The 27,965-nt window shown below is 34.3% G+C and overlaps 1 protein-coding gene across 3 annotated transcripts in view; it reads right to left on the minus strand.

Annotated features, from left to right (window-relative positions):
* Window positions 1-27,965, minus strand: part of EFCAB7 (EF-hand calcium binding domain 7) — a gene marked incomplete at its 3' end in the record, with an annotated part of 49,712 nt that overhangs the window by 11,568 nt on the left and 10,179 nt on the right. For all 3 annotated transcript variants that reach the window (XM_081224947.1, XM_081224945.1, XM_081224946.1), the window contains exons 4-11: window positions 27,511-27,597; window positions 26,740-26,935; window positions 26,208-26,326; window positions 15,494-15,635; window positions 11,677-11,786; window positions 9,228-9,385; window positions 8,228-8,361; window positions 5,771-5,919 (exon numbers count right to left, since the gene is read on the minus strand). In XM_081224947.1, coding sequence (XP_081081073.1) covers window positions 5,771-5,919; window positions 8,228-8,361; window positions 9,228-9,385; window positions 11,677-11,786; window positions 15,494-15,635; window positions 26,208-26,326; window positions 26,740-26,935; window positions 27,511-27,597 — 1,095 coding nt within the window. The remainder of the gene's footprint in view (window positions 1-5,770; window positions 5,920-8,227; window positions 8,362-9,227; window positions 9,386-11,676; window positions 11,787-15,493; window positions 15,636-26,207; window positions 26,327-26,739; window positions 26,936-27,510; window positions 27,598-27,965) is intronic.

Consider the following 27,965-nt stretch of genomic DNA (forward strand, 5'->3'; position numbering starts at 1 on the left):
CTTCCCTTCCAATTTGGGTACCTTTTATTTCATTTTCTTGTCTGATTGCTGTGGCTAGGACTTCCAATACTATGCTGAAGAGATGTGGTGAGAGTGGGCATCCTTGTCTTGTTCCAGATTTTAGTGGGAAGGCTTTCAGCTTTTATCATTGAATATTATGTTGGCTGTGGGTTTGTCATAAATAGCTTTTATAATGTTGAGATATGTTCCCTCTAACCACATTTTGGTAAGAATTTTTATCATGAATGGATGTTGAATTTTATCAAATGCTTTTTCTGCATCTATTGTAATGATCATGTGCTTTGTCTTTGCTTTTGTTGATGTGGTGTACCACATTGATTGATTTGCGTATGTTGAGCCATCCCTGTCACCCTGGGATGAATACGTTTGATCACAGTGTATGATCTTTTTTATGTGTTGTTAGAATTTTTGCCTCTATATTCATCAAAGATATTGGCCTATAATTTTCTTTCTTGGTAGTGTCTGGTTTTGGTATCAGGGTGATGGTGGCTTCATAGAATGACTTTGGGAGTGTCCCCTCCTCTTCAAGTTTTTGGAAGAGTTTGAGAAGGTTTGGTATAAGTTCTTCTTTGAATGTTTGGTAGAATTCCCCAGTGAAGCCATTGATTCTGGACTTTCATTTGCAGGGAGTGTTTTTTTTTTTTTTTTTTTTTTTTTATAGATTCTATTTCACTTCTAGTGATTGGTCTGTTCAAATTACTTATTTCTTTTTGATTCAGTTTTGGTGGGCTTTATGCTTCTAAAAACTTGTCCATTTCTTCTTGGTTGTCCAATTTGTTGGGAAAGTAATTGTTCATAGTATACTCATGGTTTTTTGTATTTCTGCAGTATCAGCTGTTATTTCTCCTTTTTCATTTCTTATTTTATTTGGGTCCTCTCTCTTTTCTTCTTGGTTAGCCTGGCCAGAGGTTTGTTGATTTTGCTTACCCTTGCAAAAAGCCAGCTCTTCGTTTTATTGATTTTTCCTAATGTGTTTTATCTCTACTTTATTTATTTACTCTCTGATCTTTATTATTTCCTTCCTTGTGCTGACCTTAATTTTTGTTTGTTCTTCTTTTTCTAAGAAGGTGGTAGGTGGTAGGTTAAGTTGTTTATTTAATTCATTGTTGACACATTGGTTTTTTGGTAGCATGTTGTTTAGTCTCCATGTAATCATTTTTTTCTCATTTCTCTTTCTGTGGTTGATTTCCAGTTTCATGCCATTGTGGTCAGAATAGATGCTTGAAATAATTTCTGGCCTCTTAAATTTGTTGAGGCTTATTTTGTGTCCTAGTATGCAGTCTATCCTAAAGAATGTTCCATGTGCACTTGAAAAGAATGTGTATTCTGTTTTTTGGATGTAATGTCCTGAAAACAGCAATTAAGTCTAACTGGTCTATTATATCATTTAGGATCTCTGTTGCCTTATTGATTTTCTGTCTGGATGATCTGTCCATTGATGTCAGTGGGGTGTTAAAGTCTCCTACAATTATTGTATTCCCATCAATTTCTCTCTTTATGTCTGTTTGTATTTGTTTTATGTATTTAGGTGCTCCTATATTGGGTGCATATATGTTAATGGGTGTTATGTCCTCTTCTTGTATTGATCCTTTTATCATTATATAGTGTCCTTCTTTATCTTTCTTTATGGCCTTTATTTTACAGTCTATTTTGTCTGAGTATTGCTATCTATCCCTGCTTTCTTGTCATTTCAGTTTGCATGAAATATCTTTTTCCATCCCCTCACTTTCAATCTGTGTGTGTACTTCACCCTAAAGTGGGTCTCTTGTAGGCAGCATATTGTAGCCTCTTGTTTTATTAACCAACCTGCCACTCTATGTCTTTTGACTGGTGCATTTAGTCCATTGATATTTAGGGTAATTATTGATAGATATGCATTTACTGCCATTTTAAACCTTGTTTTCCAGTAGATTTTCAATTTCTTCTTTGTTCATTTCTTTCTCTTTTTGTTTTTCCTTTGGTGGTTTGATGGTTTTCTTTTATGTTATGCTTGAGTTCTTTTGTTTTTGTTTTTTGTGAATCTATTATATGTTTTTTGATTTGTGGTTACCCTGTTTTTCAAGTATGTTAACCCATTAGTATATCTACTTGCTTTAGACTGGTAGTCATATAGGCTCAAACACATTCTTAAAAAAAAAACCCTACATTTTCTTACTCCTCTCCACCATATTTTATTTTGATGTCCTCTTTTACATCTTCATGTTTATGCTTTTGCTGTTCATTGTAGTTATCACTGCTTTCACAAAGAAATTGTTTTTCTGTGTAATGCCTGATTTGACTGTGATTTTCTCTTTCCTATAGATTCTTGTTTCTTTTCTATTTAGAGAAGACCATTCAATATTTCTTTTAGGATAGATTTAGTATTGCTGTATTCTTTTAGTTTTTGCTTATCTGAAAAATTCATTATCTCTCCTTCTATTCTAAATGATAATTTTTCTGGGTAGAGTATCCTAGGTTGCAGGTTTTTCCCTTTCAGGACTTGGAATATGTCTTGCCACTCCCTTCTGGCCTGCAATGTTTCTGTAGAGAAATCAGCCTTATGGGGCTTCCCTTGTAACTAACTCTTTGTTTTTATCTTGCTGTCTTTAGAATCTGCTCTTTATCTTTGATGTTTGCCATTTTAATTATATAATATGTCTTGATATAGTTCTGTTTGGGTTCATCCTGTTTGGGACCCTCTGTGCTTCCTGTACCTGGATATGTTTCTTTCTTTAGGTTTGGGGAGTTTTCAGGCAAAATTTCCTCAAATACATTTTCAATCTCTTTTTCTCTTTCCTTTTCTCCTGGGATCCCTATTATGCATAGATTGGCTTGCTTTATATTATCCTATAGGTCTCATATATTGCTTTCTTTTCTTTTTTTTTTTTTTTTGCTGTTTATCTTTCTGTCTGCTGTTCTGATTGGGTGATTTCCATTATTCTATCTTCCAGATAACTTATTCGTTCTTCTTAGAACGAATTACTTAGTTTTATTAAGTAATTTTCATTGGGAGTAATTAGCTGTGGTGTGGGGTAGGTGGAAGTACCTCTGCTGGGAGAGCCACTGAGTATTCCTCTGTGGGAGCTGTCCACAAGGTAGTGTGCTCTGGTGTCGTGTGTCACCTGTTGTGTGCTCACAAAGTACACTGTTGTTGGCACTGCCCTCCGCCCCACCTCAGCCATGGGATTGCAGGCAATCAACCCGGATGTCCCTCAGGCACTGTGTTCATAGGCACCAGGACCCACAGTAGTCACATATAGTCGTGCCTCTGAACCCACTGTGGGGACTAGGGAATCAGCGCAGACCCTGGCCCTGCCTTCACATGTGCGTGCCTGCAAAGCCCACAGCTGCTAACTCCAGACCTGCCCCAGCCATGGGAGCACCAGTAATCCGCATAGATGTCCCACAGGTGCTGAGCTTACAAAGGTGATGGCAGCATACATCCACCAAAGTTGCAAAGCCTCTGGACAAGGCTCAGATTTCAGCCCGGCTTCTGAAGTTGAGCAGCCCCTGGGGATTGGCTCAGATTTCAGCTCTGCCTCTGCACGTGGGCAACTGCAGCTTGGTGCTCCCAGAGTTCATGGAGGTGGAGCTGTGCCTGCTGTGAGGTCACTGGAGAATGAGGCTGCTAGTGTGGGGCCCTGCCCCTCCCTTTGCATGCATTAACAATAGGGTTTCTATGGTGGACCTAGGCTTCATCCCATGTACACCCCCATTTGTGGCCCAGGCCACACTCCAGCCCCTTTGGGCTGTCTCCATGCAGCCAACCCCAGTCCCCTTCCCAGGTCTGTCCACTGAAGCCCGAGTTTCAGCACCCAGTCACTGTGCACACCAACAGATGCACATCTCAGGCTGGAGTGTTCAGCAAGGTGGCCAGGACCATCTGTGCTGGTCTCTTTCTGCTCTGCCTGTTGCAAGCCTATTGCTGCACTCTCCTCTGAGCCTCTGAATCTCCCTTTCTGTCCCGGCTGATCTCCCAGCTGGTGAAGGGGGTTCCCAGGGTGAGGGAACCTTTTCTCTTTCACAGCTCCCTCCCACGGGTACAGGTCCCATCCTGATTCCTTTTTTGTTTTTTTCTTTCATCCTACCCAGTTATGTGGTGATCTTTCTTGTAGTTTTGGTTGTATGAGATCTGCCAGTATCCAGTAGGTATTCTGTGAGAATTGTCCCACATGTAAATGTATTTTTGATGTATTTGTGGGAGGAGGTGAGATCCACATCCTTTTATTCTGCCATCTTGATCTCTCTCCCCAGAAACTTGTTTTAAAACTGTTCAGTTGATCTGCAACAACTCACTTCAATAAACACACTTTTGTAAGTCAGCCAGTGTTGGCTCCTCACTTTTGAAAGTCAAGCAATCACAGACAGACTCATGTAAATAAATATACCACTGAGTGCCAACCAGTCAACAGTCTCACCTGAGTAACCATGCTTCCCCAAAACACTTTATAAATAAGATGAACATTCTGCTTTGCATAGAGAAACTACACCTGACCAGATAGCTCTCCCTTGTAGTAAGCAATCAATTCATTTTTGTCTTTTTATTTCAGCTACTGAGTGGTGGTCTCATCATCCTTTGACATTTTCACTGTATAAATTTTTTTCTTTTTTTACCTTTGGAACATTCAATGATATGAATATATTACCTAGTCAATAAAAAATAAAATTTAAATAAAAAGATCTTTGTCTCAGAAATCCTTCTTGCCTATGACTTCAGAAGTCAATGATACCAGCAAATGTTATAAAATGTCTTAATTTGCTCTTAACTAATTCCTTTGTTAAGTGAAAGCATGTGTAGCAGACACAATATTACTCACAGATTAGATGCTGATTTTGCACCATGCTTAAAAATGTGAGATTCACTAAATGTTAGGTTAAAGTAGGATGTAAAAAGTTACTGGAACTATTCACCTCTTATTAATAAAAATGGCAAAAAAAATTATAGAGAACTTCTCAGAAAACAAATTTATGAGGAATGTTAAATGATGTCAAAACTAGGAACTAAACCAAAGACTCAATACACTCAAAACTTAAAATTTGTTGGTGGTAGTGTTACCCTCTGAGGTTGATTTATTTATAGAAAGGAGAGATACTATTTTTAATTTATAAACAAATGTATTGTTACCTAATTGTGTGGTCTAAAACTATTAAATCCTTTATTCTAAACTTTATTAAAGGACACAAAAATATAAAATTTAAGAAATAGGCCTAATTTTTATTATTCCTCTGGTTTATTGTCTTATTCAACTTTTATACCTTATCATGTTAATAAATAATAATAATGATAGCTAATACATACACAGTGCTTTCTATGAGCCAAGTGCTGTTCCAAGTGTTTTACAAATATTAACCCAAGGAGTACCTCTGTAAAAAGATCAGAATGCCAGTTCTCATCCAGACATATCCTCCTTATTATATGAGAGCCTTTATTCTATTAGGACAAAGAGTCTCTGAATAGAAATGAAATTTTAGCAACTCAAATAGCCATCGCCAGTTAAGAAATATAATTTTTTATTTTACCAATCTCTTTCCTGCATATCATATGCTCAAACTCCTTTTGTTCCTAAATTACTTAAATGCTGGCAGTAACTAAATTTCAGGTAAGAACTTGTATAAACTAGCAGAAACATACTGTTGTGCCCAGGATTCATTCATGTATTGAAGTTCAAGGATTTTAGAGCCCAATTCAAAAGTCCTGTGTCAGGAAAATGCTCATGGGGTAAAATATTATGTTCATTAAACCCACTGCAAAACTTCAAGATTGTTTTACCTCTGTCAGTTCCAGAGCTTTATTGTAGCCCATTGAGTGTAGAGTTACCCAAAGGTCACGAGGATCTCCTTCTCCATCATTGGCTTCCATTAGATTCAGATCCATAAAGCCCTGTCTTGTTAGTTCATTCTTCTTTGTATTGAAATTCTCTGTCAAAACAACCAAAAGTTTCTTTGTTACATAATTTTAAAATTCATACACTTATTAAAATGTCTATTATATATTAGTATTCACAAATGTTTATTTTAAAGGAGGCCTTAGGAATCTGTGAGCATTACAAAAGTGAAATAAGAATGACTCAAAACATGTTTGAGAGATACTGTTCTAATTTTCCACAACCCAGCATAAGCACTGTCACAGTGCATGATTTAGTTTTTCAACAAGATCTGAAGTCAAAAATCGTGCAAATATATTCCAAAATCAGAGGAAACTTTTTTTTCTGGGTAAATTCCAACCTGCCTGCTTATCTAAAGTATATACTGACATATATTTCAAAAATTAGTATATGTGCTGCCAAAGCCAGCGCTGTATTTCAAAAATTAAAATGCTTCTTATGCCACTTAAACCCAAATGAATTTGATGTAATACCCCCCAAACTACTGGTGTTTCAAAAGGGAAATGTGGATGGTGCCAGGTTTAAGGAGACTGCTATATTCTTAATTGCTTTAATTTTAACTGAATTGTCCACTGGTCCCTAAAAAACTGTTAGATAATGAGGAACATTTTGGAGTCCATGAATGTCCCAGACAAATCTAAGTACCCATTTTAACATTGTTTATAAGCATAAATTCATGAAGAAATATCTAGATATATATAATTCCTGAATGTTTCTATAATACAGATAATAAACAGCTACTCATTTTGGATAACATTCTGTTAATTGTCCTACAACAAAGAAAGATCTTATTTTCCAACTCCCATCTGTAATATACCCAAGGAAAATGGGTACTCTTATTTGAGATATCTCTTTTGCCCACATTACTGTGAGAAAAGAGGCAGAGACATAACTGTTTTAAAACTGGTTGACTGATTAATAGTTTAAAATGTTTAGAGTTTGGAAAGTGACTCATAACTTTTGTAAGGAACAAAAGTAAATGTAGATTAAATTAGATCATAGAAAGACATGGTAGCCACTAAAATGGAAGCTGGAGCTACTAAGTAGAAAAGCAAGATGTAAAAAATTAATATTTGATATATAATACAAAGAAATTATTACTTTCAAGAAAAATGTACCTAGATACTATGCTATAGAGACTATCAATAACTAATCTACTTTTAAAACTTAAAATGATCAATTCTCCATTAAGTTTTTAAAATTTATTAATACCCAACTTCAAGACTTACTTTAAAGCTACAGTAATCAAGACAGTGTGGTACTGGTGACAGATGAGACAAACAGATCAGTGGAATAGAGAACTCAGAAAATACTCATACAAATATATTCAACTGATATATGACAAGGGAACAAAGAAAATCAAAATATTGTATCATTAAAGTTACAGGATGATTACATCCTCCTAAAAATAATACTCTATTATGTGTGTTATCAATCTTGTTAATTGAAGTTTACTATTATAAATCAATATACATTTGTTACTGATTACAGTATATAAACTTTCAGTTAAAAAGAGATGTATTTTTAAAAACCTTTATATTAATAATATTTCTACCTTACTTGCTGTTTAGATAAACAGACTTATCAGACTCCTCTCTGGCTCACTGACTGCCAAGCTTAGACCATTTCAAGAACCAGAGGATTAGGACACATTACTACCCCAGTGACAGCAACATGTGAGTTAATCTCTCTCCTGACTGCATTCTAGCCTCCTCAACTTCTTGTTCTCTGATCTATAGTTGGCTGCGGCTTTCTGGCTTTCCCCTTTGACCTTTTAGTCCTTGGCTTAAATATACAAGCTCTACCCTCTTCCCAGACTCCTCGCAAGTGACAACTGACTTCGCCTTGCTCTCAGTATTTCTCTTTGCCTATCTTAGCATTTTTGGCTTTGGACTTTCTTAATTCAACTCAAATACAAAAAACAAAAGAATTCTTAACATATATAAACAACTTCCTGGAAACCTCTTAATTTTTAGTAAAACTCTAGCCTATTAGCTCTTTGCTGCCCTCTCCTGGGCGTAGTTTGGGTCTCTCAACCACGTCAGTCCCTTTGCTATCAGAGCTAAGACAAAGTTTTTTACATTCTAAGCTCCAAAGAACATAGAAATTATGATTAAGTAATTCACATTTTCTTTTAACTTGAGTACTACACCAACTACAAATTTAAGGAAAATAAATGTTTAATTTTTTATGGTCTACAAACAATGCTACTACTTTTAAACTGTCCTAATTGCTATAATATTCCATGGAGAAATTTGACATTTCACTTAAGGATGAAAGGATGTGTGCATGTATATATATATATGTTTTACATATCCATTAAGAAAAAGAAAAGTGCTTACCTCTGCAGACAGCCCAAGCATCTTCATCACATTTCTCACCACTTGTTCTCAGTTCAAAAAAATTATATTCTTCAAGGCTGAGAAGACCATTTCCATCTAAATCAATTACTTCAAATATATCTGATAAAGTTGACCTAAAGTTACAAAAAATAGCAAATTATTTGTCTCTAAGGCAACTAGACTGAAAAAGGTTTCTATGAGGATAACTTTCAAAAGGAAGTAATATAAAGGCATTAAACAATATTTGTAATGATCTTATCTACGAAACAGAAACAGATTCACAGACACAGAGAACAGACTTATGGTTGTCAAGGGGGAGGGAGAGTGGTGGAGGGTTGAATTGGGAGTTTGGGACTAGCAGATGCAAACTATTATATATAGAATGGATAAACAACAAGGTCCTATTGTATAGCACAGGGAACTATATTCAATATCCTATAATAAACCATAATGGAAAAGAATAAAATAAAAAATAATATTTGTGAATGATAAAATTAATGTATCCAAATATATATTTTACTCAGTCTAGTATTACATGACATAAACAAGTTTCCAAAGCAACCACAGCATGTCAACATGTAGTAGGAACTCAAAGAGAAGTTCCCTTCTTCTTTTCTCCTTTCTCCATCTACTTTCTTCTTCCTCTCTACCTGCAGCCAGATCTTACTGTGTACATGTATGGTATGGGAGAACTACCCTATTTGGATTTCATATTTGATAGCTATCTAAGTCAATAGTGCAACTAGCAGGACCTATTTCTAGTGGATGAGAAATCAGTAGATATGCAACTAAAGTTGACTTGCCAAATGTATGGAACCCAGAAATGAATGGCAATCCCAGACCTATGAGTAGAAGGTCACTTTCAGATGCCTAGTGGATGAGTTGAGCTATTGATTAGAATCTGGGGTTGGGATTTGCAGCTAGCCAAAGGAAAGGATGGAAGACAGGCTACTGATATATATCCAGTCTAGATGTTATAGCTCTATAGCTCTTAACTTACCTAAATTCCTTTGTGAGAAATAATTCCCCTGTTTCATCTCTATATACAAGTTGGGCTTCTTCTGTTATTGGTTTTATTTCTTTCTTTAGCCTGCAGCCAGTTGTGGAAGGAATTAACCAGTAAATTCCAGGTCCTAGTTCACCAGTCCAACCAAACATCTTTTCCAAAAGAATTTTAAAAACAAACAAACAACCACCATGAGTCTTAATGACTTTTAAAGCATTAGAAATAGTTTCTTTTTTTACCAATATTCACCAATTCTATTATGGTTCTATCAATGTTTTATAGGCTTCAAAATCTTTTTGTTAATGGTAAGGCTAATAATATTAGATGTAGTTCTTTATATGTTTTAAAAACAAATGCCTAAAACTGTAACAGGTTAGAAGTTATATAACTTCTAAATCTTCCCAATAATCTTCAAAAATGTTTGTTATGCAAATATTTCAACAGGAAGCAAAGAGAAAAATCTTAATTTTTCTGGGTTATAGTTGCCCAATTTGATTCAAATATAAATATATGATTTGTAATTCAGATTTCTATGACACAACATAAAAATTAAATATATCTTAAAAGAGTTCACTATTTGTATGAATTAGCCATATTTGTAAAAATACAATTATGTGGACAAAAGCACTGGAATTTTACTACTATTTATGTAATATGGACTATAAAACAAGAAGGCAGAGTCCCAGATAAACCTACCTTATACAAAATTCTTTTCCATCACAGGATATTTATGAGTGCCAAGACATTTGTATAGGAAAACATTTTATTCTCCTGTTCTATAAGAAAAAGCAAAATGGCATCCCTCTATGAACCTTCTAGGTGCTTTCTGGAGTCCAGTGGCTTCCTATAAAACCTAGGGATTGTCTCTGTCAAATATATTAAACCTAAGCATTTCCTAGTCGTGTATAATATCTAAGCAAGTAGCCATTTGCCTTTCAGCACAGAATAACCCTAGGGAATTCTGTCTGGTATTGTGTCTAAAACTCATTTCAAATCCCAGGTTTATTTTAGGTCATCCTGGGGACTCATATACAAAACAAAGTTGCTCATCCAAATTCTGGGTTCGGCCCTATTTCTACCCTCACAAGTCAGAGGAACCATAATCATCCTAAAGTGACCATGTCCTATTTTGATAAAAGAAGCAATCCAATAAAAGTGAGGACCATTTTGAAAACTAAAGATTGACCAAACCCATCTTTTGGAAATCATAATCTTTTAGATTGGCCAGATGTTGACTGATATCCAGGAGTGAAAAGCAGTTCTTGCTGTTTCCTAATATATGTTATCCCTTGAACCTCCCTTATCTCTACATATAAACTTGAACTGCCACAGTGGTTGGCAAATGGAAAGTCTTTCATGGGCACAAAACTCTTCTTAAAGAAAATAATTGTGAAACTAAAACTAAAAATCCTTTGTAAATATGACATATTAAAGATAAACAGAGACCTATAGTAAAGAGGTAAATAGAAACTCATTCAAATTTTATTATAGGCTTGCTATGTACTAACATTTTTATACATGTAATCTCGTAAGAAAGTAATTTTAACCGAAACAAAGTGGGAAAGCTATTGTTTTAGACAATGCTTTATCTTGAATTTAACTTTGTAGTCAGTTTTGAAGAAGAGTTTAATCAAAACATTAACTGCTGTCATTTTATTTGTTTCTTGCCTATAACTATTCTTGTCTGTTGGAAGCCAAAAATAAAGACTTTTATATAACATTCCATCAGGGAAATGTTTGTCTGTCGTTGGGCCTATATAAAGATTAAATATGATATTGCAGTAAGCCCTTGAATAGTATTATTCCTGTTGTTGTGTAGCAGATGTATTTTGTAGTCCTCATAAAACAAATAGCCACATTTATGTATCTGCCTCACATATTTGGCCTCTGAGTAAATATATAATTAGAAAAGATCAGAACAACCCCATGGGCAACATATAAAATCATTTGAAAGCATTTCTTCAGATCAATCTATTTTTGGACCCTATGAGTCAAGCCTGAGGATAGTAATCTTGAAGTTTTTCTTTTTTGCAATTGTACTATAAGTAAGACAAACATCTAGAGGAACTTTTTCAAAGCCTTGAATTGCTTGCCTTTAGGGGAAAAAAATCCACTGGCATCAATCATTTTTATTGAGTATAACAAAAAAATATTCACATGTGGGGTATCAGGGCATTAGAAAAGAGGAAAGTGAAGTACAATGTCACACAACTTATAGTTATGAAGCCAAAATGGCCAATCAATCCTCAATTTTTAAATCTCAGCAAATAAGAAAAAGTCCTTCACAATTAATAAAACATATGTAATATGAAATGATTACTGTATATACCTTAATTGGAAGGGAAGATAAAAAGTTTTAAAATATATAGAAAAATGATTATTTTCCTCAAACTTGAGGTCATACTATATTTTTAACTAAACATTAGAAAATAAATATGTATACCTCTCTATTTCGTAGTTCAGTAAAACATATGAGCTGTAGATTTGCTTGACTCTCATTTTCCTTAAGAATATACAAGGCAGTATCAACTGATAACCAAGGGGATGGTTTTCCTATAAACAAAAAAACCCAAACATCTTAAAATAAGCAATCACTACTTACCTTTCCTATTTAAAAAAGTAGTGGTTTCTTTCCCATTTGGATTTCTTTTTTAGAAATACACATCCATTTTTATAAACATCATAGCATTTGCAATAAGGCATATATCTCTACACAATGAAATTGTTGGAAACATTCTCTATATACACACTTTCTAAAAATCATAACTTTTCTTAAACTATCAGAAAGCTAAGGTTGCAAGGCAACCAAGTAGGCTGAAATCCAAGGACCAACAAACCCTTTCAAGAAGAGAGAAGATGCAAGCACTGGCTTACCTGTAAAGGAGCACAGGAAGAAGAGATGTGACATCATCTATATGCTGTTAACTCCAAAATTTGTATCTCCTGCTAGGACCTTTCCTCTGAACATTAGACCCATATACCCAACTGCCTATTTGACATTTCCACTTGGATTTTTATGTCTAAAACTGGCTTTCCCAAACATCTGAAAAAAAAAACCTGTATATCTATACTCTTTTCTATCTCAGATAAGAGTAACTCATTCCTTCCAGTTGCTAAAACCCAAAATCTTGGAATCATCTTTAACTTTTCCCTTCTCTCACGTATCATAACAAAGCCTCAGGAAATGCTATGATTTGACCTTCAAAATATATCCAGAATCTCTACTTCTTATCTCCTCTACACCCCAGTTCAAAGCAACACCAGTGCCCTCTTAGAATTCTGCAATAGAGTCCTAGCTGGACCCCTTGTTTTCTGTACCTTCAGTCTGTTTTCAATATAGCAACCTGACTGCTCTTGTTAAAAATATGTCAGATTATGTTCCATCTCTACTTAAAAATCCTCTAATGCAGTTGAAAGTTGGAAGAATGTTGCTTCCACCCTAACAATGAGAAAAAATGCATGAAATACAAAATCATAATATTTCTTGAACCTGTCAGAGCTGAGGTCACAGGACAACCAAGCAGCCTGAAATCCAAGGAAAGACAGACCCTTCCAAGGAGAGATGAGATGCAAGCACTGGCTTATCAGTGGTGGTGCACAGGAGAATGAGATGTCAGGTATATAAGTGGAAGAAAAGAGAGAGCAGAAGAGATAAAGATGGAAAATTATCTAAAAGTAATGAGACAAGCCATAAATCTAAGAAACTCAGAGAGCCCTTAGTAGGATAAATACCAAAAAGATAAACAAACAAACAAACAAACAAAAAACCTCCCCCAAACTCAAAAACAGCATCAACAACAAAAAAAACCCAAAAAACCCCAAGACACATATTCAAACTATTGAAAATCAAAGATGAAGAGAAAATCTTGATGGCAGCCTCCTAAGGGTTCCTCTTTTCTCTCAGAGTAAAAGTCCAAGTTCTCATTATGGCAAAAAGCAAAACAAAACTCTACCTGATTTTTGTCCTTGTTTCTCCCTGTCTTCATCCCCTACACTCTCTCCTTACTTACTTCAATATACCGACTCTAGCCACCTTGTTGTTCTTCTAACACCAAGCACACTCTCACCTCAGAGCCTCTGAACAGAGGATTCCCTCTACCTGTCACTTCCTCCACTCTTCACCCATCCCCTTCCACCAGCCCTACATCCACAAAACTTACTCCCTTGCCTCCTGTGGAAGACAGCAAAAATGGCCATCCCTCTCTGTATCCACAACCCCTTGCAATGTGACTTCGTAGCTCTTCCATCAAGATATCAAATCTATTTCTCCACCTTGTAAATCTGTACTTGCCTCTTGACTTGCTGTGCACAACAGAATGTAACAGAAGTAACGTGCTGGTTTTGAGCCCAGACCTATGGTGCTTCTGCTTTCTCTCTTAGATTCCTGTCATACCATAAGAACAAGTCCAGGCTAACTTACTAGAGGGTAAGAGACTATAAAACGCTGAATCAAGTTGTCTCAGCTGAAACTCATACAAAGGAAAGCCCAGCCAAGATCAGTTAAAGCCAGCCACCAGCTAACCTGCAGCTGGTCAAAGATGCATGAGTAAGCCCTACAGAGAAAAGCCAAGCCCAGCTCAGACCAAAAGAACTGCTCATAAGCAAACAAATGTTTAATTGTTTTAAGCCACTGAGTTTTGGGGTAGTTTGTTACACAGCAGTTGATAATTAATACACCTCTTTCAAAGTTTGCTCATATGTCAACCTCTAATGAAGCATACACTAATACTCCCTTTCAATGGCAACTCATATTCCCTCGTATTCACAATGCCCCTTTTCCTCTATGTTTTTCCCATAGCACTTATCACCTTCTAACACACCATGCCATTTACTGTTTATTATGTTTATTATTTATTGTTTATTTCCTCCACTAGAATGTAAGTTCATAAGGGCAGGGATTTTGTATTTTTTGTACTCTGATGTATCTGTATCTTAAGCACCTAAAATGATACTTGGTTTATAAGGTCTTCAATAAATATTTGATAAATAAATGAAAAAAAATCTTCTTCATAAGAATACAGAGAATAAACAACTACATTGAATTTGCAGACCTATCTTGATACTTTTATCTGAAAAATGACTACTGTAATTGTCATTTAGAAGTATCAATTACCAGGGCTTCCCTGGTGGTGCAGTGGTTAAGAATCCGCCTGCCAATGCAGGGGACATGGGTTCGAGCCCTGGTCCAGGAAGATCCCACATGCAGCAGAGTGATTAAGCCTGGGCGCCACAACTACTGAGCCTGCGCTCTAGAGCCCATGAGCCACAGCTACTGAGCCCACGTGCCACATCTAATGAAGCCCGCGCACCTAAAGCTCATGCTCGGCAACAAGAGAAGCCACCACAATGAGAAGCCCACGCACCTCAACAAAGAGTAGCTCCCGCTCGCCACAACTAGAGAAAGCCCGCGTGCAGTAACAAAGACCCAATGCAGCCAAAAATAAATAAATTTATAAAAAATAAAAATAAAAAAAATTAAAAGTATCATTTACCAAATGTTGTAAGTGTACTACAAGATATACAGTGAAAACTTTCAGAATCTCTACTTTAGGAGGGAAAAGTAATGTAAGTGGGGAAGAATCCTCTAGTAAGTAGATGTTTATATGTAAACATAATAAAAGAAAAATAAAGGTTGATACTTAGAACAATAACATTAAAAGGATATCTAGGGAAAGCACCCATATAGCCATTTTTCACTAAAATTTTCATTAAAAATTATGTAATAACCACTGTAGACACTAGGAAATTATTCATTTTTATCTAGCATTGATGTATAGAAAAAGAATGGTACCATGGATATGAAAATTATTAATAAGGATTATCTAAGTCATATGACATGGCACTTTGAAGGTATTCAAAAATACCTGCAGTTCATATTTGTCCCAAATTACGCTCCTATAGAAGTCGTCTCATGCATATTAATTTAAAAAATTGATAAATGGAAAAAGCTAAGGATTTATTAGCAGATAAAAAGTTAATTCTATGTCAAAAGGAAACCAGGTAACATTTTGTTCTCATTTTTAAATAAATTAAAAGAAAAATACTTTAAACATGTACAAAAACAATTTACTTTCTTTGCATAATATGACAGCACAGTCAATGTACAAACAACTTTCTTTAAGTGTATTGCAATATGTAACCACATGTTTCTTAGGCAGATCATTTTCTTCATTAACTAGAACCATCAAATACTTACATAAGTATTTTCAAAGTGGGCATAAATTGATATTTTTTTAAAAATACAGAAAATTTAAACTTGCCTTCAGCTTGACTCAGGTTTAATGGCTTAATTGTTAGATAAACCAGGGATCTCTGAGCTATTTGCATCCTATATTGATGACTAATGATTTCACCATCTTCTTCTAAGAAAAAGCAACCTTTTGATTGTACACATTGCCACTCCTGAAATGAAGGAAAAGTTTTTTCAAACAATATTTATTACAAGTTTCCAGCATGCAGAGCAATGAGAAAAAACCTAGGGAACATATAAAAGAAATGTCAACTAGAGCCAGTGCCCTCCAGGAATTTGCAACATCATTAAGAGGCAGCATTTAGATAACAAAAAGTTAGAAAAAGAGATAATGGAGAGGAGAAATATGAAAAATACAGTTCATGAGAGCTGGAGAAGTACTGAAACAAAGTAATAAATGAACATGCTGCTGCAATAATCAGAGTGAGATTAGTGCTTAGAGCATACTAAGAATGAAGAAGTAAGGATTGTTAAAACTGATACGTTGAAAGAAAAAGTGAAAGGACTTTATATTTAAAAGATAAAGTATAATAAGCCAAAATAATTGTTTCAAGTCTAGGTAACTAAAAGACTGAATTCATTTCACAGGTATAGCAAAATGCTGATAAATACCAGTTTTGAGAAAGACCTCTCTATAAAATTAGCTCTACTATCTATTGGTCTCAAATTCCTTCTCCTAGTTCCAAACCAACATGCTTACATGTGATCTCATAACTAGAACTTCATAACAGGTTTTACTTCAAGATGGCACTTTCTGCAGAAAGTAAAGGATTCTTTGTTGAAGGTATGAGAAATTGTTCCATTACCATAAATGTGAGCAAAAATGCTTTCCACTTTATCGTTAGTAGGCTTGCCTACCTATAAGACATATTTCTGTTCCACTCCTAATGGCTTCCAAAAATAGAATATTAATAAGGTTTTGAAGTGACTTTATAAAGGATGATTTTGAAAAATTATCTGTTAGTATATTTAGATAATAATCTCAAGGCTTTAATAATATTAAGATAACAACTGAAAAGGCATGCATTAGCTATGTAACAATAATATCAAAAATATTATTAATCCTGGGACTTCCCTGGTGGTGCAGTGATTAAGACTCCATGCTCCCAATGCAGGGCACCTGGGTTCGATCCCTGGCCAGGGAACTGGATCCCACATGCATGCCACAACTAAGAGTTCACATGCCACAACTAAGGAGCCCACATGCTGCAACTAAGGAGCCAGTGAGCTGCAACTAAGGAGTCGGTGAGCTGCAACTAAAAGGAGCCCACCTGCTGCAACTAAGAGCCGGCACGACCAAATAAATAAATATTTTAAAAATATATATTATTAATCCATTTTGGAAGGATTTACTATGGCACTGAAGAGTCAAGAACAAACATTATTTACATTGATATTGATAACTTACTCACATTTTTAAAGGCTAAACTATCTTAACATATACTTACATACCATTTTTCTACTATGTAAATTATAATTACATTTGTATTTTATATTATTTTCTTGGTATCAAAATATATTTAAAATTAGAAATTTAAAAATAAGGAAAAAAAGTCCCCATAGTTCTACCACCCTAGTTTGATTCTTATGTAATCATTCCTAATACTGACTTTATATAAAAACCTATTTTTTTACATTCTAATTAATATTATTTTATGTCCTGCCTTTTTCATTTAATGTTATATCTGAAACATTGTGCTATTGAAAAGGAACAAAGTTGAAGAACTCACATTTCCTGATTTTACTGCAAAGCTACATTAATCAACACAGTGTGATACTGGCATAAAGACAAACATATAGACAAATGGAACAGAAAAGATAAACCAGAAATAAACTCTCACAAATATGGTCAAATAATTTTCAACAAAGGTTCCAAGACAATTCAAATTTCAACAAACGGGGCTGGGAAAACTGTATATCCCTGTGCAAAATAATCAATTTGAACCCTTACCTTATACCATATACTAAAATTAACACAAAATGGATCTAAGACTTAAATGTAAGTACTAAAATTACAAAACTCTGAGAAGAAAAGAGGGGGAAAGCTTCATGACATTAGATTTGGCAATGATTTCTTGGATATGACACTCCAAAAGCATAGGCAACAACAAAAAAATATAGATAAACTGAATTCATCAAAATTAAAAACCCTTTGTGCATCAAAGGACACTATCAACACAGTGAAAAGGCAACCCGCACAGTGGGAGAAAATATCTGCAAATCATATATCTGAAATGGAGTATTATCCAGATTATACTAAAAACTCCTACAACTGAACAACAAAAAAACCAAAAAAAAAAAGAAACCAATTAAAAAAATGGCCATAGGGCTTGAATAGATATTTATCCAAAGAAGATACACAGATGGCCATTAAGCATATGAAAAGATGCTCAGCATTATCATTAGAGAAATGCAAATCAGAACCACAATGAGGTACCACCTCATACCCACTAGGATGGCTATTAAAAAAAAAACAACAACAGACAATAACAAGTGCTGACAAGGACGTGGAGAAATTGGAACGCTTGTTCATTGCTCATAGGAACGTAAAGTGAAGAAGCCACTGTGGAAAAGGTTTGACAGTTCCTCCCCCAAAATTAAACATAGAATTACCATATGATGTAGCAATTCTACTTCTGGGTACATATCCAAAAGAACTGAAAGCAAAGACTCAAATATATAAATTGTCCATTGACAAATGAATGGATAAACAAAATATGGTATATACCTACAATGGGATATCATTCAGCTTTAAAAAGGAATGAAATTCTGACACATGCTACACATGGATGAACCTTGAGGACATTTGCTAAGCGAAGCCAGAACAAAAGCAAAAGGAGAAATATTGTATGCTTTCACTGATATGAGGTAGCTAGGATGGTTAAATTCAGAGACAGAAAGTAGAACGGCAGTTGCCAGGAGCTGAGGGCAGGAGGAAATGAGGAGTTATTGTTTAATGGGTACAGTTTCAAGTGGAGATGATGAAAAAGTTCTGGAGATGGATGGTGGTAATGGTCTTACAACAACACAAATGTATTTAAGGCCACAGACTCATATATTTAAAAATGGTTAAAATGGTAAATTTTATGTTATGTGAATTTTAGCACAATAAAAAAATTTTGCTAAGCAATGTTCAAATTTTCAATTTAACTGGTTCTTTTATTACCCATTGAGTTTGTATACCATTACTTACTTAACTATTTCTAAACTGTTGGACATGTAGGTTATCAGTATAGATAATGCTAAAATGAATACTATTTTGTCTAAATGTTTTTCTTCTGATGAATATCCTTTAGAAGAATTTCTAAGCAAAAAGTATGTGGGGACTTCCCTGGTGGTGCAGTGGTTGGGAATCCGCCTGCCAATGCAGGGGGCACGGGTTCAAGCCCTGGTCTGGGAAGATCCCACATGCCGTGGAGCAACTAAGCCCGTGCACCACAATTACTGAGCCTGCGCTCTGGAGTCCACGAGCCACAGCTGCTGAGCCCATGTGCCACAACTACTGAGGCCCACATGCCTAGAGCCTGTGCTCCACAACGGGAGAGACCAGCGCAATGAGAGGCCTGCGCACCCCAGGGAAAAGTAGCCCCCACTCGCCACAACTAGAGGAAGTCCATGTGCAGTAACGAAGACCCAACACAGCCAAAAATTTAAAAAATAAAAATAAACAAAATTTAAAAAAAATGTGTATTTTTAAGGCTAATGACATATGTTCATACTGCTTTATAAAACAGTGATGCAACTTTACAGTACTACCAATGGTGTCTAATGTGATAATGTGTTCTTACCATAACTTGGTCAGTAGTGTTACCATTAAAAAATTGGTTAGTGGTTGGGGATGCTTTCTTAAGCTAGGTGTGAGTACATAAAATATTCATTATAGTATTCCATATATTTTTGTATATGGTATTGTTAATGATTTTTTACAATAATTTATATTAATGTAATAAAATATAATAAATTAAAATGGTATTGTAATGATTTTTGCATTAATTTTCCTAATTACTAGCAAGGTTGAACATTTCCCCATGTGTTTATAATTTTGTCTCCTTCTGTGTGAACTGCCAATTTATCCCCTATTGTCATAGATCTATTGTGGACTTGGTATTTTTCTTACATATTTTAATAAGTTATTTTGATTATTTTAGATATTAATCACCCTTGTAAACTTTGATGCGTGTATTTTCTCTATTTCCTTTAATTTTAGTTTTGGTTATTTTTCAATTATGTAAGTTTTTCATTTTTATATTCATCTTTTCTTTGGAGATTTCTTCTTAAACTGAATTTTAAGAAATTATCATTATTGCTAAACTATTACTCAAGCTTTTAGTCAGTCATTAGACACATGCACTGTCACACCTTTGGGGTATAAAAGATATGTATACTGGGCTTCCCTGGTGGCGCAGTAGTTGAGAGTCTGCCTGCCGATGCAGGGGACACGGGTTCGTGCCCCGGTCCGGGAAGATCCCACATGCTGTGGAGCAGCTGGGCCCGTGAGCCATGGCCGCTGAGCCTGCGTGTCCAGAGCCTGTACTCCGCAACGGGAGAGGCCGCAACAGTGAGAGGCCCACGTACCGCATTTAAAAAAAAAAAAAAAAAAAAAGATATGTGTACTTTTAATTCTGAGAAATTAAAATGTGACCTTAAATTGTTGGAGTTCATCTTCACAAGTATACTGCCCATGAGAGAAACAAGTCATTATACATGACATTTCAACAACATCCCTATAAGACAATATGGGGTAGATATAAATTAGTCATTTTAATAAACAGACAAATTGAGATACCCATAGATTATATGGGTTCAGAGTTACACAAGGAGTTCATAGAAATATTAGGTGTAGAGTCTAAGACTTCTGGATCGAAGCTTTATCATTAAATCATGTTTCTAAAAGAAAATATACTCAGTGTACTAAATTCAAAATTTTTATAACACAATGAGGTTCAAAGTTGGGCTTCAGTCAAAAGTTCAAGTTCAACTGTTAATGATGAGTAAGAGTATGTACAGACTTTCATTTAGCCTCCCTGTAAATTTCTTGGATGGGAATGTATTATTGACTAACAGATGCTGACATTATTTCAAAGCCAATTGTCCTGAACATAATCAACATGACCTTGGACGATGATGACTGCCACAGATAAGAAAGGAAAGATACAATCATATGGAATTTTGAGACAGTTTTAACTAAGATTCTGACATCAAATGGAAAACAAACTGTTTTCCCTTCAATCAATTTTTTTAAATTAATTAATTAATTAATTAATTAATTTTAGGCTGTGTTGGGTCTTCATTTCTGTACGAGGACTTTCTCTAGTTGTGGCAAGCGGGGGCCACTCTTCATCGCGATGCGCAGGCCTCTCACTATCGTGGCCTCTCTTGTTGTGGAGCACAGGCTCCAGACGTGCAGGCTCAGTAGTTGTGGCTCACGGGCCCAGTTGCTCCGCGGCATGTGGGATCTTCCAAGACCAGGGCTCGAACCCGTGTCCCCTGCATTGGCAGGCAGATTCTCAACCACTGCGCCACCAGGGAAGCCCTCAATCAATTTTTTTAAAATGTGTATTTATTTATTTATTTGGTTGCACCAGGTATCAGTTGCAGCAGGCAGGCTCCTTAGTTGCAGCACGCGTGGAATTTAATCTAATATAACTTATAAATATAGTTTTTACATTTACCCAACTGGAATGGTAAAGGATACTAGTTTAGAATTACAGAATATTAAAGGTAGAAGTCTAAAAAGCAATCCAGTCAGACTTCTCTTTTGACTGATGAAACTCTGAAAAATAAAGTGATATGCTTAATTCACAATTCTCGTTGATTGCAGAACCAGACCTGAACCTAATTATCCTTACTTTCTCTCCAAACTACCAGCAATATTCAAAATTCTTTTTTCCCCACATTTAAATATCTGCCATGATTTTTCTAAAGCTAATATTTTTAAAACTTCATGTTTATGAAATTATCATAAGTATGATAACTCATTATCATTCAGAATTATACATATACTGAAGTGTTGAGATAAACATAATTATTTGGTTTTCTTACTAAAAAAATGTAGATTTTAGTAGCTAAAAATTTTCTTAAATTTGTATTGGAACCATGGGTATAGCAGCCTCCTACTCTCTGGTTAAAAAATGTTTAAATTAAACTAAAAAACAATGCACTTTGCCTGGTACACATAGTGAAAAGTACTTGTGGCATTTGGGAAACTCAAAAATGGAAGAGTTTCTCCATGTGCTTATGGTATCTCTGGCTGATAGGAGATGCTTTATAAAATTTAGCTGGGGAGCGAATTAAGTATTTTTATTAGACGTCTTTCCTAAGTTCCAATTTTAGAAAAGGTACAGGTAGAAGGGAATTTACAAGTTTCTTTGAAAGACAATCACTCTGAATACAACACATGGTTAATAAGGCTGGAAAACGGTAAGAAAACAGCTATTATTAAATAGAAGAAAGCCTATATATTATATATATCAACCAAACTTCAATGTGATAATCAGTTTACTTTGAATACTAAATAACACCACTAGAAGAATTTGTAGCTCTCTTGTTTGAAAGGAAGAATTCAAATTCTTAAGATCTGTCTGAGTTATTAAACACACAATGCTTATTCAACCCTGAATTTCCTTTAAAACAAATAGACTTTCAATCACAGAGAGCTTTTTCTCTAGGATCTAGACTAAAATGTTATGAATTAAAAGGAAAAATGTACTGACAAATTGGCTGGCTCATTCAAATAAATCAACTTGAAAGGATTATAGATTAAGTTGACAGTTTGAGTATTATGAGAAAAAGGGAAGAAGGTTGAGTTTTTAAAAAATTCTTAGAATGATAGAGTAAGAAATTCCATGTATGATATAATTTTTGACAATATAAAGCAGAAAAAAAATAGTAGCTTGTAATTCTTATATAGGGCATAAGGTGGTGCTATATTCTACCAATTCAAATAAATTCATATAAAAGGAAAAAGAACTGTTAATTCATTTGTCATATACAAATATTATTTATTTTCATTCACAATGCATAAGGAAATGCTTAAAAGCATAAATTAAAAATAGTAAAGTTGGGGCCTCCCTGGTGGCGCAGTGGTTGAGAGTCCGCCTGCCGATGCAGGGGATACGGGTTCGTGCCCCGGTCTGGGAGGATCCCGTATGCCGCGGAGCGGCTGGGCCCGTGAGCCATGGCAGCTGGGCCTGCACGTCCGGAGCCTGTGCTCCGCAACGGGGAGAGGCCACAACAGTGAGAGGCCCGCATACCGCAAAAAAAAAAAAAAAAAAAAAAAAAATAGTAAAGTTGAAAATTCTAGCTCTCAAAAACTTAAATATATCAGTAAAGTTACATTTTTCTTGGAACACTGTAGAGAACATGATTTGTTTGACACACAATTCTGTATTATTAAAGTTTTAGTGAGGTAGCATTATTAAGCAGTAGATCTTCCATAGACTTAGTCAAAGGAGGAACTTATATGTCATCATTACCATCATCATCATCACTGTTGTTTTCTATAAAGATACCCTATGTCACACTATTAGAAGGCTATTTACTTTTTGTTAAGTAGGTAGACTGCTATTGAACTTTTTGTTATTAAAGAATTATAAACTGTACATACTTAAAAACTGTACATACTTAAAAACAAGAGGTTAAATAGATGATTTATAAGGGGAAAATTTGATATAGATTGCTCACCTAATTGACAAGTTGATCAACATTTTGAAAATGAGAGACTTTTATAAGAAAATTATTCTTTGAAGCCTTCACAAAAATTAAGTTAGACAACCATTTCAAGTCTAAAATGTTTATATTTGTATTGTTTTACATATATAGACATATATAACCTACATGTTACACAACATATTCACATACAACACATATGTTGTATTATATATATGTTACACAACACATATATATGTAAAATATATGTAGACATAGTCTAACTAGGAATCTGGATGTAGTATTGCATCTCTGGAGCTTACAACTCATGGCTTTCTTTAATTTTAGTCATGACTGGCAACTGAAGCTATATATCTCTCAAAGAAAAATTTCTGACACTCCTTGTACATTATAAACCTAAGTAAATGGATAGAATTCAGGATTAAAAAAAGAATAGTGATACAGTACCTACATATGGTATACAGAAAGTAACACATGTATAGACCATAATTCAGGTCTTTTACCATTTGTGTAGATTTATGATTTAAAATCTGGCTTATGTGTATCCCATTACAATAATTTTCTAATTTCTGAAAAGACCTTTCTTTTCTGTCCCAGTTCTATACTTCTCCACTCCACATGAAGCTGAGGTACCCAAACTTGTTTAAAATAGATTTAAAGTATTTGAAGAAAATTAATTTAATACTTCTTTTAGTAACTTATTCTATCAATCTCAATTAAAACAAATTATACAATAATTGTATTCTTAACCAAGTACTTCTTAGAGTTGTTGTGAAACTCAAGAAATATATAAAATTTAAGAAATTAAAAAAATAACTTCAAGGTAAAATGCAAACAAAGAACTGAATCCTGCTGAATAGCAAAAGGATCGCAGATTTTTTAAAAAAATGATTTCAGCTCATCTAAGAAATATCAGAGAGTACAAACAGTGGGCAATATCAAGATCAGAAAAAGGACATAAAAAGTCAGGTAAGTAATATGAAAGCTATGAAGTATTTCTAAAAGACATTAAATTTTACATGAAAGTCACAGAATTTATGAGTTGACAGTACACCATCTTCTTTTAATCATTAAATTCTCCTACTATCTTTTACCTAATTCCTAATTATCATCAGTACCTTTCCTTGCTCTTGATGTCTTAGATGCAAAACTTTAGTCTTTTGTTATACAATCACTATGGCCTACAGATTAATTTTGGTGTTGTCTATTAGAGTTGTCCCTTCTTTACTATATTCAGGTACTACCCTTGGCCTAGCTGTACTTACTTTATATCTGGATAATTCTATCAGCCTCTCTATAGTCTCCCTAATTTGAAGTCTCCATATACAATATACAACAGTATAATAACTTTTCTTAAAGTATACTTTCGTCATGTTATTCCCACATAAAGACCTACAGTAATTTCTTAGTTCTGTAATAATATTAATAATAATATTATTTATTAAAGTAAAACTATGTCTCTGGCATTGTGCTAAATTGTTTATATATGTTAGATGATTTAAATCTTTCAAAAACTAAATATAATTATTCCCAATTTATAGATAAGGAAACTAAAACTCAGAGGGGCTGCTGACTAACTTACCAAAAGTCACACAGTTATTAAGTGATAAAGCTAAAAGTTAAACACAGGTCTGTCTATTCAAAGGTCTTAATCACCACCTTAGAACAGTGCTTTGCACAAAGTAGTCATTCAATAAATATTTGTTGTTGTGGGAATTCCCTGGTGGTCCAGTGGTTAGGACTTCACGTTTTCACTGCTGAGGGCCCGAGTTCAATCCCTGGTTGGGGAACTAAGTTCCCACAAGCCACACTGCTTGGTGTGGCCTAAATAAATAAATAAATATTTGTTGAATAAATGAAATGCTATACTAACTTGGTATATTGTTAATAATGAAATGAAATTTTTTATTTTTTTAATTCAGGGCTCATTACACTAAGCAAAATAGCTCACATATGTTACCTTTTTAATGAATATTTGTTGAGCTGAACTAAATTAAAGGAACTGTATTGGTATGTACCCAATTAATAAGAGCATGAAACAGAGAAAAGTTTTATTATGGCTTTAATATAACCCATATTAATATTCATTTATATTTTATAAAATTATATTTATTTACATTTTTGAATCAGGTAAGCAACAATTATTTAAGTTGATTTTATTAGTTAGCATTTAATTTAGTTGCAAAATACAGAAAGTTTCCACTGGTGGAAAATAATATTGTTGGAACACTAAATATTGTGTGTGAACATGTTGGACATGCACACCAAATTGCTTAGGGTGTATAGATTCCTAAACAGTCTGAACAAAATTCCTTGGAGATAATGTTTTAAAATTTTAATATAGAACAAATGTCACTGTCTAGCAATTTAAAGATATAAGGGACTTCAGAGTTCAATAACAAATATAGGGTTGTTATTTGAAACAAAAATGTAGCTCTTGAGAACAATCAGTTCAGTTTTCTAACAGCAGTTATAGTATGTGGTCATAACCATTTTTCCCCCTTTTTACAGAGGTCCCTAGGTACACATTTTTAATGTATCCTAGCAGTTTCCAGTTAATGTTTTATATGTCTGTAGCTATTATTTTCTGTTGAAAGAAAACTAGTAAAGGTTGAGTCTAGAAAGGGAAAACAAAGGAAGAAGATCAATATTAACACTCTACAAATATTGACTTAGCAAAGTGACTTTGTTGTCCTCTCTCAAAGGAACTGATATTGAATGAATGATTTATAGAAACACCTATGAAAAGTATTTGTTAAACAAAACCAAAAAAATTGCTTGGGAAAGTACATAATTGCATAATCTATTCATCAAGTTCAAAAATTGAAGTCATCATTTTTAAACTGAAGACCATTTAATAATATTCTTATCCATCATTTTCACTTTAAATTTATTAAAACTGGCTTATAGGTAGAAATACTACAATCCACAAAAAACCTCAAAGAATTACTTCATAAACTTTACTTGTTCTCTGTAAACACCAAAAAGTTATTAATAAACTTAATGTCAAATTTGTTTTCAGAAAAAGTCATACCTATTCATTTAAAATACTATACCTTTATTGAGTTTGGCTCAGTTAACTTTGAATTTTGTTTACTATTAGCGCCCATGGTAATTGTGAAAGAAACAGATGTTCTGAATTCTCTAGTTGTCAGTAAAGAACTCCTGGTGTCTCCTGTAACAAGTAATAGTTATTCAGCCTCACATTATGAAAAGTCATTAAGAAGTCTGTTTCTAAACACAGTGTAGTATGAAAGGACGATGTATTCATTTCATTCTCTTTGTTCTTCCTATTGAAATAAACTCAAAAGTTTTACATTTATCAGACTTCAATGGCTCCTAATTTCTGATCTACTAATAAGATTCTTTATTTCAATCTGTCATCTTTTAGCCTGAAATTTTAGTTTTAATAAAATATAATGAGCAAAGCCAAGTTCCATAATAAAATTTTACTTCAATAGATTTTTATAGCTAAGTGAGTCTAGAAACAGTAGCTCACAAAAGTTTGTTTTATCACTGATAAGCTAAGATGGAAAGAAAAATTTATCCGAATACAATCCTTAATTCTTGAACAAGAAAAGTAAATACCTTTATTTGAGAATGATTCCTGATCAGTTTTTCTTATGATTCTGGGTGATGGTTTTGGTCCTGGTGATGGGTCCCTTTCAGGGGACCCTTCCATGTGGCTTCCAAACTGTTGACACCTCAGTTTACTGTCAACCTCCAATTTTTCTAGCGTAGTTTTGAGACATTGTTCATTGGTTGTCATATATAATTTACAAAACTACAGGAAACAAGTACTCCAGTGGGTAAAACATTCAATCATACATTTGGGAGGAGAAAGAAAATGCACATTAGTAGGCAAGGGATAGACTGAGAGATGGAATATATTTCCTATTGAACTAGGTTACTCATTTTATTTTCTTGAATCAGATTGACCACCCTCAAGTGACCTAGTGAAATGTAGCCATGATTCAATAAGGAGGCCATACCCTGAGTGAAAATAAAATGTTACACAAAGAAAGGTGATTTATTATTATTTTTTTATAAGACATGTGCAGACTTGCGTTTGTTCTAAATAATTTTTAGGATTCTTCTACTCAAGAAGAGGCATATTTCAAAGAAGAGTGTGTGTGTGCTTGTGTGTGTGTGTGTGAGCACATGCATGTATTTTAACTTGGTTACATTATTTTTCAGGTAGTCATTCAGATTACAATTGTGGGACTGGAGAGATTAAATTTCAAGTACAATTAGTACATAATATATAAATATATCATTGTCAATATTTAAAAGATGTGTGCCTTTAAAAATACTTCTCCTATACAGTAAGCAAATTTACATCAGTATGAGCTTATGTACCTTGATGTAGTCAAATTTGCCATCAGCATTTACGTCAGCCAAATTTATTATGGCATTTACCTCTTCTTGAGTCATCTTCTCACCTCTCTGGAAAAAAAAGATTTATTTTAAAGCAACATGCCTATCACTTTGTTATGCATGGGGAGAGTGGAAATTAATTTTAATCTTTTCTACAAGTAAATTTGAATATATGGTTTCATTAAAAATCTCAGAATGAGTATTATGTCAAGCAAAAATGAACCTATTATATGAAATAAAATTTCACAATTTTCACAATTAAATTGTATAAAAGTGTGCTGAATTTCAGTTTACTAAATTTCAACAATATATATCATAGATTCAGTAATAACTACTATTAAATTCAGAGTAACAATACTTTCTCATGCTGTACCAAGAAACAGAATGGTTTCTGAATCTCATTTATACTTTAGTTCTCTTTTACTTATCACATATGA

This window comes from Mesoplodon bidens (assembly GCF_964165515.1).
Source record: "Mesoplodon bidens genome assembly, chromosome: 2".
NCBI classification, from domain to species: Eukaryota; Metazoa; Chordata; class Mammalia; order Artiodactyla; family Ziphiidae; genus Mesoplodon; species Mesoplodon bidens.